A 19348-nucleotide genomic window follows, 5' to 3' on the forward strand; every position below is an offset into this window, starting at 1 on the left:
ATCTTGTTACACCTAGTTGGATATTGTTAGACCTTGTTGGACCTGGTTAGACCTGGTTGGACCTGGTTAGACCTGGTTGCTGTGTGTCGTCCCAGGTTGAGTTCTCCTCCCTGGATGTCCTCCTCCACACCAGAGCCTTGCTGTCCACCTTCAGCTTCCTGAGCAGCGTGGTGCCTCCTCAGCTCGCGGCGGCATGGGACAGAGAGGCTGGGGAAGGGGCCAAGCAGCCAGAGCGGGCCGGAGCGGGCCGGACAGGTCAGAACACACCAGCTCCACACCGCTAACTTTAATAGCTCATAACAGTAATCAGTCCCTCCAGGACTTTTTTGTGATTGTTGCGATCAAAAATGAAGTTTTGCGTGATTTTTTGGCGGTGATCTAATGGCAACTTTTCTCAAAAATTTCAATTTTTGTGGTAAAATTGCGGGAACTGGAAAAAATTACAAGTTGAGGAACCTGTTGTCATTTTTGCTGAAAGAATCACAGGTATTTTGAAACATTTGCAAGGTTGGTTGAATTTGCATTAATTATTGTGGTCGCAAAATGTCAATTTCCTGGAGGAAGTGAGTAGTGGATACTCAGGACTTCACTCTGATCACTTTGAACACCTTGCAAGCTTGAACACCCAATGTGGAGTAACCTGTATCACCTACCCCTGTGTATATATGTATACATGTTGCTTATTTATACACGTAATTAACTGTATTAATACTGCCTATATTAAAAACTGCCTATAACTGTATATATCCATTTATAAAATGGCTCTCTCAAATCAAGCAATCTGATTGGTTCACAGCCATTGTATAATTCCAGTAACCGAGTTCAATAACCCATGGCCATGGGTTATTGGTTGCCATGGCAACTCTCTTACTAAGAGAGTAATAATAAGGCTTACCTCAAATGACAACGTAGAAAAAAAAATGGCGGAGACAGCTGTCAGATCCTTGTGAATCGATCTTCGCTTATAACTTTACTAATACTTCGCAGAAAATGATGTTTTGTACAAGAATAGATGCGGGCTAATGTCTTCTTTGCAAAAGAAAGGCTGTTAACTCCGCATTTAACCCCGCATTTAACCCCGTAACGTTAGTTGGTGTCGGGCAAGCCCTGAGAATGCAACCTGAGTATGCTTCAAGTCTTTGTACAATGAGTCATTATGGACGCATGATGGTGCAACTCTCTTACTAAAAGGCTTTGAAAACAAAATGGCGGAGACACCTTTCAGATCCTTGTGAATCGATCTTCGCTTATAACTTTACTAATACTTCGCAGAAAATGATGTTTTGTACAAGAATAGACGCGGGCTAATGTCTTAACCCCTCTCTCGCGCGCCCTCACTCTTAACCCCGCATCTCTAAATAAGACGTAACGTTACTTGGTACAGCTCTGGTGTCGGACTTTGCAAAAAGCTCTCAGGTTCGCAGCAAGCGCCAGGATTGGCCAATGTCGACTTCAGTCTCCAGAACGATCCAATCAAATCACCCGCAGGTCTATCTTCTTGCTAGAGGTCCCGCCTTACAGTAGTGTTTCAACTGACTCTCAGAATACCATGCCAGTCGGACTTATAGTGTTATTATTATTATATTATTATACTTGGAACCCTTTTATAAAAGCAATATAGCACTCGAGCAGCGTGTGTTGTGGAATATATCCCCCTGATCAGTTGTTATCCCACTCGGCCTGCGGCCTCGTGGGATAACAACTGATCAGGGGGATATATTCACCACAACACACTTGCTCTCGTGATATATTGCTTAAATATACTGTACATATATTCCTTTCATACACACACTTTCAATTAGGGGTGGGAATCACCAGATGCCCACGATACGATACTAAAACGATACTTGAGTCACGATACGATAGTATTGCGATATTGCGATATCGCCGATATTGCGATATATTGAATATTGCGATATATTGGATATTGCGATATTTCGATATATTGCGATTTCTTACTTTTTTAACTGCAAATGATGTCCCCAAAGGAAAACTTTGTCAACATCTGGTTTATATAACAATTTTCCAGTCTGTACATCTGACTTCAACCATTTTATTGCAGCAACATTGTCAAGTAGACAGACCAACAACTTTCATAAAGTCATGTCATAGTTGCATGCACCTGACAAACTGAACTGTTTGTTACAGTCTACTTACAGTCCACCTTAACTGGATGTGTGTGTGGACTACTGTACTTAGGTCGTTTTTGAACAATGCAACTTCACTTCACTTGCACAAAACATCTTGTACAGCCCATTCAGTAACTGGGGAATTTGTAAATTACTGTTATGACAAAACTGTTACTGTTAAAACAAAATGGAAAATATGCTACCGTTTGTTTACTGCTGGCCTTGGAATGAAAGTTCATAGCAGCCCGGTGGCATGGCATGGCCTGCAAAAAAAAAGAAAAAAAAAAGCAATATCGATACAATATCGTCAGGCAAAATATTGCGATACTACTACCCACCCCTACTTTCAATATAGACGCGCTTTCATACACTCATTATTATTGCATTGTATATAGTTCATGTTTAATTATCATTTGTGATTCTTGTTTGTTTTAGCCTGAGCAGACTTTTTCTTTCTTTCCTTTGTCTTGTGTGTGAGAGTACATTGAGAGTTAAGCGAACCGGAGCCAATTTCCTTGTATGTGTACATACTTGGCCAATAAAGCTGATTCTGATTCTGATTCTGATCATTATAAGGTGTCATGGTCTCTCCTGCAGTGTCTAAAGGCTCATTATAAGGTGTCCTGGTCTCTCCTGCAGTGTCTAAAGGCTCATTATAAGGTGTCCTGGTCTCTCCTGCAGTGTCTAAAGGCTCATTATAAGGTGTCCTGGTCTCTCCTGCAGTGTCTAAAGGCTCGGCAGACGGCAGCGTGTTCAGCTTCAAGCTGTTCGCCATGTTGGGATGTTTCCATGTGGAAGTCTGTGACGACCGCCGCAGCATCGCCGACATCAGAGTCCAAGGTACCAACTTTGTTTTTTATTTCCCAACGCAAAATCCAAAATCCATGTTTTTCCTCTTACCTCTAGTGCGATTTATCCATCTAGATCATTTTGGTGTGAGTTGCCAAGTTTGAGAAATGTCTGCCATAAAGATCTCTGCCTTCTCTCCAATACACAAGCAGCTAGCGGGTGTAGGCTACTGTAGTTTGGTCGAAACAAAATAGTTCCTACATGAAACTGCTCACAACAAGATCTTGACTAACCGGGTCGTGACTTCTGGAAAGAGACATTGCTGTTGAGTTTTTCAACTTTTTTTGCTTTGAGCACGACAAGCTGAAACTCATCCAGTTCCATTGTATTGGAGAGAAGGCCGACATCTCTACGGCCGATATCTCCATATGTGTTTTTGGTTTTTGGGTGAATGGTCCCTTTACAACACTCACACAGTGAATTGTGAATGAATAAAACCTGTCTGCAGGTATCGACGCCTCGGTCCTGGTCCGCTCTAAAGAGACGGAGGTGTTTGCTCGCCTCAGAGACATCGTGGTCACGGATGTCGACCCCAACACCATTCACAAAAAGGTACAAATCCATCTCGTCTTCATATTCATTTGATCAGAAATTATATTGTTTTGTTCCCATGTTAGATGTTCATAATAATAATAATAATAATAATAACATATATTTCTTATTCTTATTCTTATTCTTATTCTTATTCTTATTATTATCTGTATTGTTATTATCAGTGCTGTTGATACCACTTGTAGTTGAGAGTAGTTCCTCTTCTCTCCTCCAGGCGGTGTCCATCATGGGCGAGGAGGTGTTCAGCTTTAAGTTGTGTCTGTTTCCCGGGGCGACGGAGGGGCGGGGCTACAGCGACATGTCGGCGTTGGACGGAGCGGTGACGCTGCGTCTGGGCTGCATCAGGATCCTTTACCGCCACGCCTTCCTCATGTCACTGCTGGTGAGCGACCGCTCAGAGACTAGTTTGCTGTTTTGTATCCTGATACAGCTCCCTAGTCTCTGATGATTTCACAATATAATTATTGAGCTTGTATGGAGGGAATATACTTCTGCTTGTCTGTCTCTCATTTAGCTTCACAGGATTGCTGTTCTCATGTTGTTAGATGTATCTGAACGGAAGCTTGTTGTGATGTCTTCAGTACACTAAGCTTAATGTTAAACCTGGTCTCCACCCTGAGCTGTTCTGAGCTGAATGTGGAAGCTGTGTTTCTATAGCCGTTTTCCCACATGCGTACCGGAAAATTACCTGTAAGTCAATATCGGACATTTCCCTTCACACCTTGGCTCTCGCATGTGGGAATCTAGCAGCGAAATTGCCTGTATGTTGGGAGGCGGGGCGGCACTGCAGAGCGGGTGGGGAGTGACGTGTCGGCAAAACTCTGATGGTGAAATAAGTTTGCTTGTTTATCCGTTCACCTGCGTCGCGTTGAAGCACTTTTTACAGACTGGCTTCGTTTGATGTGTCCGGGCTTGCCTTCGCTGTCGGCAATGTAAGCAAAATACTTCCACATTTCGCTTTGTGCATTTGCTTCATCTGTGTCCCTGTCGGGCTGTGACTGAAGGAGGAGGAGGACTGTGGAGGACCACGTTCCGGTCATTTAGCGGTACAAAGCGCATGTGGGAAAATGGCTTCTATGTCTCTGTCTTCTTCTTTCTCATGTCTTCTCTGAATGTGTCTCGTTCTCTCTAGGCTTGGTTTAGCTGTCAGTATCCACCAGCTGATGAGGTACAGCAGGTCACGGCATGCAGCTCTGATCTGCATTCAATCTGTTTGCTTTGCAGCTTGACCCAGTGGCTCCACTGCCCCTCACACCACACCTAAGCCTGGGGGGAGATACCTTACCACTGCCCCTCACACCAACACCTAAGCCTGGGGGGAGATACCTTACCACTGCCCCTCACACCACACCTAAGCCTGGGGAGATACCTTACCACTGCCCCTCACACCAACACCTAAGCCTGGAGAGATACCTTACCACTGCCCCTCACACCACACCTAAGCCTGGGGAGATACCTTACCACTGTCCCTCACATCACACCTAAGCCTGGGGAGATACCTTACCACTGCCCCTCACACCACACCTAAGCCTGGGGGAGATACTGTACCACTGCCCCTCACATCACACCTAAGCCTGGGGAGATACCTTACCACTGCCCCTCACATCACACCTAAGCCTGGGGGAGATACTGTACCACTGCCCCTCACACCACACCTAAGCCTGGAGAGATACCTTACCACTGCCCCTCACATCACACCTAAGCCTGGGGAGATACCTTACCACTGCCCCTCACATCACACCTAAGCCTGGGGGAGATACTGTACCACTGCCCCTCACACCAACACCTAAGCCTGGAGAGATACCTTACCACTGCCCCTCACATCACACCTAAGCCTGGGGAGATACCTTACCACTGCCCCTCACATCACACCTAAGCCTGGGGAGATACTGTACCACTGCCCCTCACACCACACCTAAGCCTGGGGAGATACCTTACCACTGTCCCTCACATCACACCTAAGCCTGGGGAGATACCTTACCACTGCCCCTCACACCACACCTAAGCCTGGGGAGATACCTTACCACTGCCCCTCACACCACACCTAAGCCTGGGGAGATACTGTACCACTGCCCCTCACACCACACCTAAGCCTGGGGAGATACCTTACCACTGTCCCTCACATCACACCTAAGCCTGGGGAGATACCTTACCACTGCCCCTCACACCACACCTACGCCTGGGGAGATACTGTACCACTGCCCCTCACACCACACCTAAGCCTGGGGGAGATACTGTACCACTGCCCCTCACACCACACCTAAGCCTGGGGAGATACCTTACCACTGTCCCTCACATCACACCTAAGCCTGGGGAGATACCTTACCACTGCCCCTCACACCACACCTACGCCTGGGGAGATACTGTACCACTGCCCCTCACATCACACCTAACTTCACACCAGAATCGTATCCGAGGTGAAAGCCTCGTCTCTTGTTCTTGTTAATAGGGGAAACCGTTGACTCCGGCCACATCGTCTCGCGTCCTGCATCCAGAGTTTCGGTGTCGGGTCTATTTTTTGATGCAGCAGCTGCGTTGCAGCTCGGCGAGTCAATACAAGTTGTGGAGCAAACTGCCCCACATCTAAGGCTGGGGGAGATATTGTACTATGTGACAGCTAGCATGTGGATCCTGCATCCGTTCAAAGACACTTAATAAGAAGGAAAAGACATCACTCACGTCACATCGTTCGAATTCTCGATACCTTGATTGATTGATTTATTTATCTTGATTTTCACTGGGGTCTGTACTGTACCAAACAAGCATGTTCCCTTATGTCTGGACAATGTAGGCCGGAGCATCTCTGTAGCTCGATACTCGATGTAGTTAGCTAATCTAGCTCTTGAACCAAACTGTTATCTCGCTTAGATGATATTTCATATTTACATTGCAGCCATTAAGTCAGCTCTCTTACCCAGACTCTTTTAGTAGAATTGACTTCTTCAAGCAGCCTGACTGCATGTCGGCGTCTCTTGTTTGACTTGAACAGCGTTCTGGACAGCAGACCCGGGTCTCAGCATTCACAAATACTTTGGTGTGTTTGTTTTATCCTACCTGGAGCAGCAGGTGGGTGGAGTTGACCACATCAGGACAAGTTATCAGTGGCAGTATTTGAAGTCTTTCAAATAAAACTTTCAAATACTCTTAAACTTTCTACCACCTGTTGTGTGCCCTGCACCACAGAACCTGAATGGACAGAACGTCCTTCCATTGTTTGTCATTTGTTTAGAATGCCTATTATGGAATTTTAAGTGTTACCATGGAGACAATACGAGTCTGGACATTAAAGGGATAGTTCTGGTTTTTGGAACCCTAGCCCTATTTGCTACTTACCAATGATGTTGATTGGTAGATTCCTTTCTCAGGACACAATCAATGCTGTTCCTCATACTATCTCTAGACACTTAGCCGCCATCAAACCAATACAAGGTCAATGGGGTCATGCTGTAGTGTCGTTTGTGCAACCTGACTGAGGCTCACTGAAATGCACTTTGTGTGCACTGTGGAGAGTTCTGTGGTTCCACCCCACCCACCTGGGATTCCAGGAAGGTCAAAACAAACGCCAACGGTGTGTTTGACACCAGTCTGACAGGCTCCAGTCTGGAATGTATAACGACATATTAGGGCCACCGTAGGTAAAGAAATCAAATAAAATACGGAGATTAAAGTCAGAAATGTGTGTGATTGATTGATTGATTGATTGATTTATTCGATGAATGACAAAAGTAAAGCACATCATACACAAAAATATAAAGGCCACTCATACATCACCATCAAGGATAAAAACACAATAAAGTCCGAGGACTTGTTTCCATTGTGGTCCTTGGTCTCGGACAGACGACTCAGACCGACATAAAAACAGACATAACAATAAAGAAACATAAAACTACTTCCACCTATAGACTATTAAAAAAAACCATTTAAGATGTTAAAACAGTTTTAACAAAAGCAATATAAAAAGACATTTGAAACAGGACCCAATCCCGAAAATAAAGAACACATTAAAAAGGCTAAAAAACCAATCTGACTAAAATCAATAAAATAACTTTAAACAGGCTATAAATTAACAATACTCAAAAATATTTACATTTACATACCCGCACCAGTCATGAACCAGATTTTGAGAGCGATTTTAAAGCTGCTCAAGGTGTTAATCATCTTCAGGCTGTCCGGAAGGCTGTTCCACAACAGCCCGGCTGAGTATTTGAAAGAGTTTTTGTTCATACAGCTCTTAAATTTAATGGGGACAACATTGTGGGAGCTCCCTCTGGTGGAGTAGTTATGAACGTCATTTACCTTGGTGAAATAATTTTGGAGATATTTCGGGACCATATTATGCAAGATCTTATGGACCAGGCACAGCTTGATTTGGTTCACTCTTTCCTCCACTCTGAGCCATCTGAGGCTGGAAAAATGGCCAGGCAGGAGGTGGGTTCTGGGATGGAGAGAGTGTAACATCCGTACTAGTTTGTTTTGAGATATTTGAAGTTTATTTTTGAGGGCCTTGGTGATGCTGGTGAACCAGGAAGTACATGCATAATCAAAGTGACATTGTATCAAAGCGCCCGCCAGAATTTTTAGAGTACTTACATCTAGGAAGGAGGAAAGTCTGGCCAGGAATCTCACTTTCTGATTTATTTTGGAGATGGTTTTTAAAGCCATACTTTCTCCCGATACTTTACTGTCCAGGATACTGCCGAGATATGTAATTTCCTCCTTGCTTTTGACGGTCACATTGTCGACTGTGATGGTGAAGCCAGGGGATTTTTTAAGTTTGGCGTTAGAGCCCAACAGAATTGACTCAGTTTTTCCTAGATGGAGAGATAATTTATTATCTACTAACCATGTACTTACTTTCTGGAGTTCATTACTAAGGATAAGTTCTACCTCCTTTTTCTCTTTGTGGGAGACCAGGAGAGCCGAGTCGTCCGCAAAGAGAAACAGGTCGCAGTCACATGCCGACTTCATATCATTTACATAAATAATGAAAAAGAGTGGACCCAATATACTCCCTTGGGGCACCCCGCACCGTAGGGGGAGAGGGGAGGACAGGGTACCGTTCACGTCGGTAACCTGCTCTCTTCCCTTTAAATAAGACCCCACCCATTTGAGGGAGGTGCCATTAAATGCCAAGGACCTGAGTTTGTACAGGAGGATATCATGGTTTACAGTATCGAATGCCTTCTGAAGGTCCAGCATGACCATCAGTATTTACCAGAGTCCACCTCTTGCCTTATGAAGTCGTTTAAATAGAGCAAGCAGGAGTCTGTTGAATGTGACTTCCTAAAGCCAGATTGAAATTCATACAGCAGACTATGCAATGATAGATAACTGTCTATCTGATCAAAAATCACTTTTTCGATTACTTTAGAGATTGAAGAAAGAATTGAAACAGGACGATAATTTCCTGGTTCCAGTTTGCTTCCTTTTTTGTATAGCGGGGCTACTTTAGCAATTTTGAATTCACGAGGAATCTGGCCTTGTGTTATGGACATATTAATTATAAACGTTATAGGTGAAGAGATGACTTCAGCTGCGTCTCTTAGGAACCTGGACGGGATGTTATCAAGACCGGTTGCTTTAGATGGGTTTAGGGCCTTAAGTCTTTTAAGCACCTCCCCTTCAGACACTTCTGTAAAAGAAAAAGCATCTGGCTGAACGTTCATCTTTTTGTAGAATGAATCAACATGGCTCTCACCAAAGACCCCTGTAAAGGTCGGCAGTTTCTTTACCAGGGTGTCTGCTATAGTGGTGAAGAACCTGTTGAAGCAGTCTGCAACTTTAATTTTATCTGATGTGACTGTACCATCTATAATCAGAGTCTTATTTATGGTTTTTGTCCTAAGTCTGTTGTTTTGCCCTAGGTGTTTCAAGGTTTTCCATAGTTGTGAAGGATTATTTTTGTTTTCTGCTATAGACTCCCTGAAGAAGTTTGCCTTTGCTTTCTTAATAAGCTGATTTGCCTCATTTCGCAATTTTTTAAATATGCGGAAAGAGGCGGGATCTCTGTGTTTTCTAAAGTGACCAAAACTGACATTTCTTGCCTTTATAGCCTCAATAATGTCAGTGTTGACCCAGGGTTCTGACCTGGCTTTGATCCTGGACGTCTTCAGGGGAGCAATTCTATCAACAGCAGACAAAAACAATGTTTTAAAGTAGCACCACGCTTCCTCCACTGAGGAGCTAGAAAAGACATCTGACCAGTCCAAACTACCCAGGAAGTCTAATAGAACCCCTGTATTGTAGTTTTTCAGAGACCTGGACCTCACTGAGCTGTGACAGTTAAATACAGATCTACGGGTTTTTCGAGTGCAGAAAATCATTGAATGATCACTAAGACCGTATTCGATGACACCACTGTTTGATATTTTGGACTTGTCAGATGTCAGTACCAGGTCTATGATGGTCTGAGAGGAGGTAGATACTCTTGTAAATCGGGATATCAATTGATGCATGCTGCATAGATGGCTGAAGTTCCTTAAGGATTTATAAATAGAGGAATCCTTCTTCAGTATATTGGTGTTTAAATCTCCCATCAATATCGCCTCTGTTTTACCAAAGTTTACTGAGTTTAAACACACCTCCTCCAATTCATCATAGAAACGGCTTTGATCTGGTGGCCTATACAGGGCTCCGAAAAGAATGGGTTTAGAGTTTGGAAATATAATATCGAGCCAAACGGCCTCGATGTGGCCGTGGTCAAGGTCTGCCCGTACATTATAACATATATCAGATCTAACGTACACACATACACCCCCACCGTTACGGTTTCGGTCTTTTCTTATCACAGCATAGTTTTCTATCTCAATTTCAGAATCATTTATAGTGTTATCAAGCCAAGTTTCTGAAAAAGATATTATTCCAACTATGTTTGAAGCAAACAATAATCTAATTTCGTCCATTTTATGAATGAGGCTTCTTACGTTAAGGTGTATCATGTGCAAACCTCTAGATGCAAACAACGTGTCCATGTCCGCGGGTACAGACAGTCTGGGTGGACTGCCAGGAATCTTCGTGGTTTCTTGATATTGTTCCCCGGCTGCTGGGCCCCTGGCCGTCGGCATGGCCCCGCCGGAGAACATGGGTGAACTGGGTAGGCTGTCATGGTTCCCGTCAGCCGGGTCGATGTCACCGCTGGCCTGGTCATAGGCCGGATGGACAGGTGTCGGCCACGGGGGCTCAGCCCGTGGTCGTGCTGAGGCGGCCGGGTGGTCTGGCGTCGGCCACGGGGGCTCAGCCCGTGGTCGTGCTGGGACGGCCGGATGGGCAGGCGTTGGCCACGGGGGCTCAGCCCGTGGTCGTGCTGAGACGGTTGGTGATGGTAGACCATCTGGGGCTGCTAGGACCGCCTGGTCCCTCAGCGCGTCCCCGCCGCAGATGGACTCTGGACGCCGAAGTGGCGCTGTGACTGCCGCTGCTGTAGCTGGCGCTGCTAAGCTGTCGCCAGGTGACAGCCCGATGTAGGCTCTAGCCGGGTGGATGGCCGTGTGCACCGCCGAAAGCCGCGAGGGTCCGGCCCGTGCCGTAGATGTCAGATGGTCAGGCGGGGGCCCGGTAGGCCTGCCTAGCGGCCTAGCTAGCGGCCTACCTGGCGGCAGGCAGTCGTTGTTACCACCCTCCGATGGCTCCGGAGCGACAACAAGGCTCGCCGGCGGCGAGGGTGATGGCTCTCCCGTCGGCAGGTCCACCGTCATAGGCCGCGGGGGCTCAGCCCGCGCCGTAGTTGTTGGATGGTCAGGCCCACCCAGCGGCACAACCGGCGCTGGTTCAATTCCACTTAGCCGCGCGAAGACCGATGGGGGTAAGTGGAGCCATGCTAAAACGTTAGCTACCGACTGTTGTGGGAGCCAGGCTAATTGCTGGATTGCTATGTTAGCATGTACAGTTTGTGTGGATGTATTAGCCTCTAGCGTCCCTCCGGTAAACGGTGCAGGGCCTGGGCACGGGTGGATGTCGCCCGAGATCAGCAGGCAGATGGAGATTATGTTCCTGCGATCATCAGTTCCCTTTACAATAAGGGGCCGCCATTTACGCCGTAACAGCGAGTCGTAACTTGCCGCAAGGCCAAAGCCGAAGTGTTTGTTTGTTTTAACGTTGTCGTCGGGAATGTAGAACGTCGGAAAGTTCTCCATTGATTCCCCAACTATCCTCTGATCCAGCAGTACTGGTCGCATATTCTTCACCGCGGCTGTGATCAGGAATAACGTGCAAAAAACACTCAAAATGCTCAATAACAGATTTGTTGGACGACGCTGTGTGCTCGCAGGCTGCTGCAGCCGCCGCCGCCATGATAGAGGAGGAGTCATCTCTCACTCAACCTCTCTCACTCAACCTGTGTTTGTACTTGTTTTGTCAAGGAACCACATCGCTTCACTTTGCAATATTGGATTGCAAATGTATAACTTTATAATCTCGGAAAATATTCTACCCCCCCCCTCCTCTCAATTTACGACTTTAATCTAGGAAATTATGAGGTTTTTTTCTGAAATATTACCCCCCCCTCTTCCAGCGCCATTATCGATTATTTATTTATTTATTTATTTATTTATTTATTTATTTATTTATACCTACAGTGGCCCTAACACGCCGTCGTAGGAATGGTTTGCCTTAGCACGAATGAAGGAATGCTTTTCATGCACAACATGTAACGTTCAGACTCACTCTCTCCATAAGTGCTATGCAGCTGTCACCAGGGCCGGCCCTAGTCATATTGGTGCCCCAGGCGAGATTTGATTTGGCGCCCCCCCCCCCCCCCCCCCCCCCTACCCCACACACACACACACACACACGTCCGTGAACCACCAGCATTGCCACTGGGTTAATATAAGCATACGTATCAGTACAAATAAGTTATAGCATAATGAATCTATAAATTACAGTATTTCACTGATCAATTGTGTGATTTCAAATTGTGTGAAAATAAAGAGATTTTTATTTATATGTAAATTGATAGCATGGGGGCACTTCAAGTGTGTCACTGGTATCCGGGCCTGACTTGTATGTCACTTTATTTTTTATAAATAATTATGAGGGGGTGCCCCTTTTTCACACTTCTGCACCCCCTAAACTGTCTGTGCACATCTCTGGATCGCAGGCAGGCTCGTTACTTGCACGTTTGAACGCCCACCATCTGCTCTGCTATTTCACTCGCGTCTTTCTCTTCTCCCTCCCTCCCTCTCTCTCTCTCTCCCTCTGTCCAGACGACTGAAAGTGATCAGCATTAAACACTAGTCTAGCAGATGTGAAACATAAACAAAACTAAAAAAGAGGAAAACTAAAGCCACCTAGCCTATACAGCCTTTTAAAAATGTAAGTTCCTGGTTCACTTTTGACGGGGAGAAGAAGGCAGGTAAAGTGATTGTGAAACTCAGACACTCACCACCCACAATGTAGGCTACTCACCTGCTGCAGCCTGCAGCTGTACTGACGCTGCGCCTGGATGCTGTCTGTGACAAACGGCTTGTCCAACATTATGTCGCGTTCTGCACCATCGCCTAATTGCTAATAATAGACATCGGTTCGCGCAAACAGATGCGGGATTCCCGCAATCCTGCAGCCAATTTCAGGCACTGATTGTGCAGAAAAGGAGGGGGCGCCTACCAGCGATTTGTTTGTTTGTTTGTTGTTGTTTTGTGAGGGGCTACAGCGCCCTAGCCGAACTGGCGCCCCAGGCAGGATACTGTTTCGCCTGTAGGGTGAGCCGGCCCTGGCTGTCACTCAACTGCCATCTTAACCCTCTGATTACCCCCCCCCCACACACACACACACACACCAACCACCTCCCCTCCCCACTCCCACATAATGGCGTGTGTGAATTCACTTCCTTGAAAAATGGAGTCAAGTGTTCACATTTCCATCGGCCGCCCAGATTTTATTTTATTTGTTTATTTATGGAGTTACCTTTGTGTCTTTATCATGCAGTCAACCAGAATAGGTTTGAGAGCAAAACTATCAACACTGCAATCGTTTTATTGCAAGTAAAATACATTTGTGTTAAGAAATACATATTTGCTTTGCTTTATTTTATAACATCACAGATTGTTAACCAAATCAATCTAAATGCAGCAGTTGAAACATAACATTCTGTCTATTATTAAGACAGAAGTTATGTGTAAACATACTTGCACATTGATTTGAAACCTCCCTCTCTCCTTTACTAACTTTGGATGTTGACAAGCTGTCACTCCGATCCAGACTGGCCAATAGGGACGTGTCTTACATCTTTCAGCCTAGGACCCGCCCACCAGATTCAGCTCAACAGCAAGTAACACTTTTTGATTCGCAATTTCTTTTTAAATTCACATTAATACATTTTTAATCACAAAATTAGATTTGCAACAAAACAGTGTGGAATGTTTTGCTCTCGAACCTATTCTGTTTGACTGCATGATAAAGACACAAAAAGTAACCCCATGTTTAGTTTGCATGATGCCAGTTCTTCCAGGCAGTGAGCTCACTCGTCACATGACTCTCCCTCCCTCTAATTACGTCACTTCCTCCCGTCATGAATGACTTCCTGTACGGGTTCATTGATGCGGCGGTGCGTCTCGCTCGCTCTGCCAGTTCTCCTCGCTCACCGCTCGCTCCGTTCGCCCCCTCAGACGTTCGTGGACAACTTCCAGACGGCGAAGGAGGCTCTGAGTGCAGCGACGGCCCAGGCGGCGGAGAAGGCAGCGTCCAGCGTCAGAGACTTGGCCCAGAAGAGCTTCCGTCTGTCCATGGACATCAGGCTGAAGGCCCCGCTCATCCTCATCCCCCAGTCCTCCGTCTCCCTGGACGCCCTGGTGGTGGACCTGGGTCTGATCACGCTGGGGAACAGCTTCTCTCTGCTGCCCGCTGAAGGCTTCCCTCTGCCTGCCGTGCTGGAGAAGATGGAGGTCAAGCTGACCCAGCTCAAGCTGTCCAGGTACCACACCACCAGTGTTGTGTTAGGGTCGTTACTCAAATAAGTCATATATTAGACATTACACATTACTTAAAAAAATAATAATGCCTTACTTAATGACTCCCTGGAGAAAGTAATTTGTTAACTACTCGTTACATTACCTTTGTGTTACTCCACAACATCGCCTGAGATGCATTGTCACCTAATTGCCAGTTAACGATATAACATGAAACCTTACATATGCCCATATCAGCACAAATCCCTATCCTAATAAGTACATACACAACATCTCACTCCTCTCCGTTCCTCCAGCTCATCCAATCTAGTTGTGTTGTGTAATCCAGTTGTTTTGTTTTTGTTGTTTTCTTTTCCATAATCCTGCAGATTCAACCCTGATCCTGCAGATAATTGAATAATTTATGTAATGCAAGTAATGCCATAAGTGTTTGAATCTTAACTGTAATGTGATTACTGGATTTTGCATTACTTTCCAATGCGTTAACCCCAACACTGCACACACCACACACAGCTTCTGTGGACCACACAACACACATCTGGCAGCTTCTGTGGACCACACCACACACAGCTTCTGTGGACCACACCACACACAGCTTCTGTGGACCACACAACACACAACACACAAACTTGAGAAAAGCAGCTTTATATACACACGGGGGGAATTGTCTGCGGAAGCTGTCTCAAATACGCACATACACGCCAGATGTGGGCTGTATCTCTGACATCTCTGAGGTACAGTTTATTCTACGCTGGTACCGCATTTACCATAAAATGCTGTGAACACCGCAAACATCGGACACTAACCATAAATTAACCTTTAGATAGAAGTAGATATTCTTACAGGCCTGCCAAGTGGACATTTCATTACAAATCAAAGTCCTTGTAGGTGTACATACTTGGCCAATAAAGCTGATTCTGATTCTGAAATGTTGGATTTGTTTTAGGATTATCTGTCAGATCCTTTCTCTATTATTTCATCTCGTCATCATTTTTCTCTGTTGGCAGAACGGTTCTGAATCAAGGTTCCCCGCAGCCGGACTTTGAGATTCTCCAACCAATCAACTTGGAGCTTCTCGTCAACAGAAACCTGGCTGCTTCCTGGTTCACCAAGATCCCCGGTGTTCAGGTCCAGGGAGTGCTGAAGTCCATGAATGTAAGAGTCAATACACACACACAGACACACTCTCTGACCCTGTTCTGTCCCTGTCCCACACACTGAAATTTGATTTGACCCGATCTAACCAAGTAAAATCAATTGAGAACCAGTTCTTATTTAGAATGATGACCTGGCCAAGAGGCTTTAGCAACAGTATATAAAATAAACACAGTCAACACTAAAAGCTCTGTAGATTAACCCGGTAGTGGCCGATACAGTAATTACACCACAAAACTATTACCAATTCGTTCATTGCATTTACACTTATAACTCATGGACTCAAAAGAGACTTCTCCTTCACTCAAGGAACTGTTACTCTCCTGTTGTTATCTTCTGAATGTGGATAAAACAAACAAGTAGCCTAGACTCTTCCCTTCCTTTCACATGGTCTTAGTTCTTTCAAGCTAGCAGTGAAACAAAAGATGCTAACGAAAATACACTTGACCAAAAACAACATCCAACTCGGTCTTTGAGCATTCATCTCGCCCGCTAAATGTAGCCGACTGGTTATCTAACATCTAGGTACTTTGTGAACCGACTCTTAAGTTGTTTTAAACCACATTTACAGACCTGCGGAGCAGTAAGGAATGACACGAGTTATTCAGTGTGCAACCCACTCTGACACCATGTTTATTCTGCGTCTGACCTCTGACTTGACTGACAACGGCTTGAGTTGGGTGTTTCCTACTGAAGCTGGTATTACAGTGTCGTCTCAAGGCAGGTCCGGTGTGTGGGCAGTGTTTCAAAAAATATGTAGAAAAAGGAGTCTAGAGGCAGATGGTTGAGGTCTCAAACAAACAGGTTTTATTTGAAATGAAAACTTCAGCATTCAAAAAGGACAAGGTGACTCTAGCAGGGAAATCACCGAGAGAAAATAACCTAAGTCTTAAGAAAGTCTAAGAATCTCTAAGAAAGTCTAAAAAATCAAGTTTGAACTCTAGCCTGCCCTGCTTTGCATTGGGTTAAATAACCTCTGACTTTCTTCAGCCCCTCCTACCAAGACTCCACCTCTCCCTTCTATCTGACCACTCACTGTTCTCCCTGTCTCTCCCCCTGTCCAATCAAAAGTTTACTCCAAGATGTGTGTGCGCTTGCTCTGGGTGTGTTTTAGTGTGTTTTAGTGTGTGAGTCCCTTTTGTCTTCGCTTCCCCTTATCTTTCTTCCATCCTGTCTTCTGTCTTTGAACAAAAGCTGACCATTTGCCTATCTCCTGCAGGACCCTCTCTTCCCCCCAGAGCCCCCCTTTCTCTACCCTTTCAAGTCCCTAGCCCAGAGACCCCCTCCTCTCTCTTCTCTCTCTAAAGACAATACAGCTGTCCTCCTTGTGTATGTGCTCCTAGTCTCTTTCCTGCATTTCGGTGTGTAAAGGTGTGACCTCCCCTGTTTTCCCCTTCATCCTAATCAAGCCTTTTGTTCTAACCTTAAGTCTCCTACATTTACTACTCTCTCCCCCCTGGCCTAAAGGAGTCGGAATGTCTATCCTGTTGTCCCCCTCTCTCTGTTAGTTAAAAGCCAGTACTAGTCTGTTCTTTATACATCATAACTTAATATTTAAGAATAAAAGACAACTATAAGATACTATAAGATAGTATAACTAATTATGGTAGGCAGTGGGCAGACAGTGGGCAGATGAGATACCACACAGCCCCCCTTGCTAATGAAAAAAATACATTAGCACAAAAAGTCAGATTGTTAACTTATTAAGGTATGTCTAATACTAGGCTATCCAACTAACCTCCAATTCTAAATCCTATTTTCTCTTCTCTCATTTGTCCTTAAAACATGCCATTTTCACTCAAACAATCCCCATCTCTCCTATTTATTGCTATTTATTATCGATCCTCGATTTGGGATCTTACTTAAATTCCCACACACAGGGATTACTTAAAGTAAGGTAAAGCTACTTCATTTTTTTCTTTTAACTCTTAGCTCATTTTGTTCTCAAATAACCCCCTAAGAAGATCAAACATTTCCTCTCTGCTTTCCACATGCTCTGCAAAGAGAAACACTGATCATCTCCCACTTCTCCTCCATTACTCCAATCATTTTTCTCTTTGCCAAGAATGTATCATTGCAGGATTTTCATAGACATGTCCAATCCCCTTTAAACATTAGTGAGTTATAATCTTCAATTCTGGCCAAATAATCACTCTTTCTAGAAAAAGTGCAAAAAAGACCAATGAGATTATTACGCCTATCAAAACAACTTTCAGCCAATTAGTTGCCATTTCCACATGCATTAAATTCTCTATTTTACGCCAGAATTTTATCATTTGACTATAGTTCTGAGACCTTCAAAAATAAGTCCAATTAATCAACATTTTCCTATTTACTTACCATCCAAATTGTTGTCAATTCAATTCAAATTAACCTATATCACTAATTTTACAAATCTATATCTACTAGAGAAAATCTCTCTTAACTCATACAGTTTTAGTCTATAATCACAGTTATCAACATTCTTAAACATTTTCTTCCCACTATTACACACATCAAAAAATATAAAAACCTGTAAATCCAAAAAACATAAAAACCTGCAACATTTAACTTCTTTAGATCCCATTGTGTTCCTCAAAAACCCCTGTTATCTTTTAACCCCTAAAGTTTCCAAGTCCATTTCCAGGAGAGTGTCCCCCAGTGCTTATCCAGGGTCAATAGTCCATTGTTAAGTCTCTGAGTCCTTGTAACCCCAGACAGCAATATTCTGGACACTCCTGGTTCCTCCTCGGCAATTTCCTGAAAACAGAAAGAACAACCAGTATCTTGCCCCGACAAATTTGAGGATAACACATTGGTCTAACTCTTATTTTTCTCTAAATCAATCATGCTCATTCCATTTTAGCGACTCTCCACATTAACCTCTTTAAACAGTAACCCTTTCCCCTCATTGGTTTCCCTTAAACAATATTTATTTACAATAGAAGCATATGCCTCCTCTCTCTTTCCCCTATTCATTTCTCTAAGTCTCTATTTATGGCTGAGAGCATCTCTGATTTAGTTACACACTAAGTCACCTCTCACACATTTTGAGGTCTCTATATACATCAGTTGACACTCATACATTTCCCTCCATTCAGTTTAATCAACTCACAACCCCCACTTCTATGTAAATTAAACTTCATAACAACATCTTAAAAAAAGTAAAAAGAACAATAATTTCCACACAATTTTTCTCATTGAAATAATTCATGCAACTTATTTCAACAGGTTTTTCTTTTTCTAATTTTTTTCTTTTTCTCTCCTATCCCCCCTTTAAACTCACATCAAGCCTACCTCTCACTTCTCTACTCTTTCTAAGGCCTCCTTATTCTCATCATTGTCATCTGTACCGCTTGAATGTTCATCGCTCTCTCAATTCCCTTTCCAATCAACTGTCTAACCAGCGGAATACAACAACATAACACAATTCCCAGACTCACCAAGCAAAACACAATCACACTCCCAATCTTTGCAAAATACAACCCCCATCCTCCAAAGCTCTGTTTCATCCACTTCATCCATTCCGGTTCATAACCTACATTACGGTGTACTTCATCTCTCAACTTCTTCAGTCTCTGCATGGCTAGGGTAAAACTCCCATTAGATCCTGTGTTTCTGGGAATGTAGGTACAGCACTGTTCTTGTCCAATTAATTCACACACTCCTCCACTACTCGCTAGCAGAAAATCCAGTGCCTGTCGATTTTGCCAAGCCATTTCACTGGTTGCATCTAATTGTGCTCCCAATGCATCTAATGACTCATGTGTCTCATTTAAAAAC

General features: G+C 44.3%; 1 protein-coding gene across 1 annotated transcript in view; it reads left to right on the forward strand.

The window, feature by feature from the left end:
- LOC310791606 (intermembrane lipid transfer protein VPS13C-like) overlaps positions 1-19348 on the forward strand; it is a gene marked incomplete at both ends in the record, with an annotated part of 155036 nt that overhangs the window by 46451 nt on the left and 89237 nt on the right. The window contains 7 exons of the mRNA XM_083653271.1: positions 96-255; positions 2853-2969; positions 3427-3530; positions 3745-3912; positions 4663-4698; positions 14132-14436; positions 15439-15586. Coding sequence (XP_083509397.1) covers positions 96-255; positions 2853-2969; positions 3427-3530; positions 3745-3912; positions 4663-4698; positions 14132-14436; positions 15439-15586 — 1038 coding nt within the window. The remainder of the gene's footprint in view (positions 1-95; positions 256-2852; positions 2970-3426; positions 3531-3744; positions 3913-4662; positions 4699-14131; positions 14437-15438; positions 15587-19348) is intronic.

This window comes from Poromitra crassiceps (genome assembly GCF_964638095.1).
Source record: "Poromitra crassiceps genome assembly, chromosome: 16".
In the NCBI taxonomy this organism is placed as follows: Eukaryota; Metazoa; Chordata; class Actinopteri; order Beryciformes; family Melamphaidae; genus Poromitra; species Poromitra crassiceps.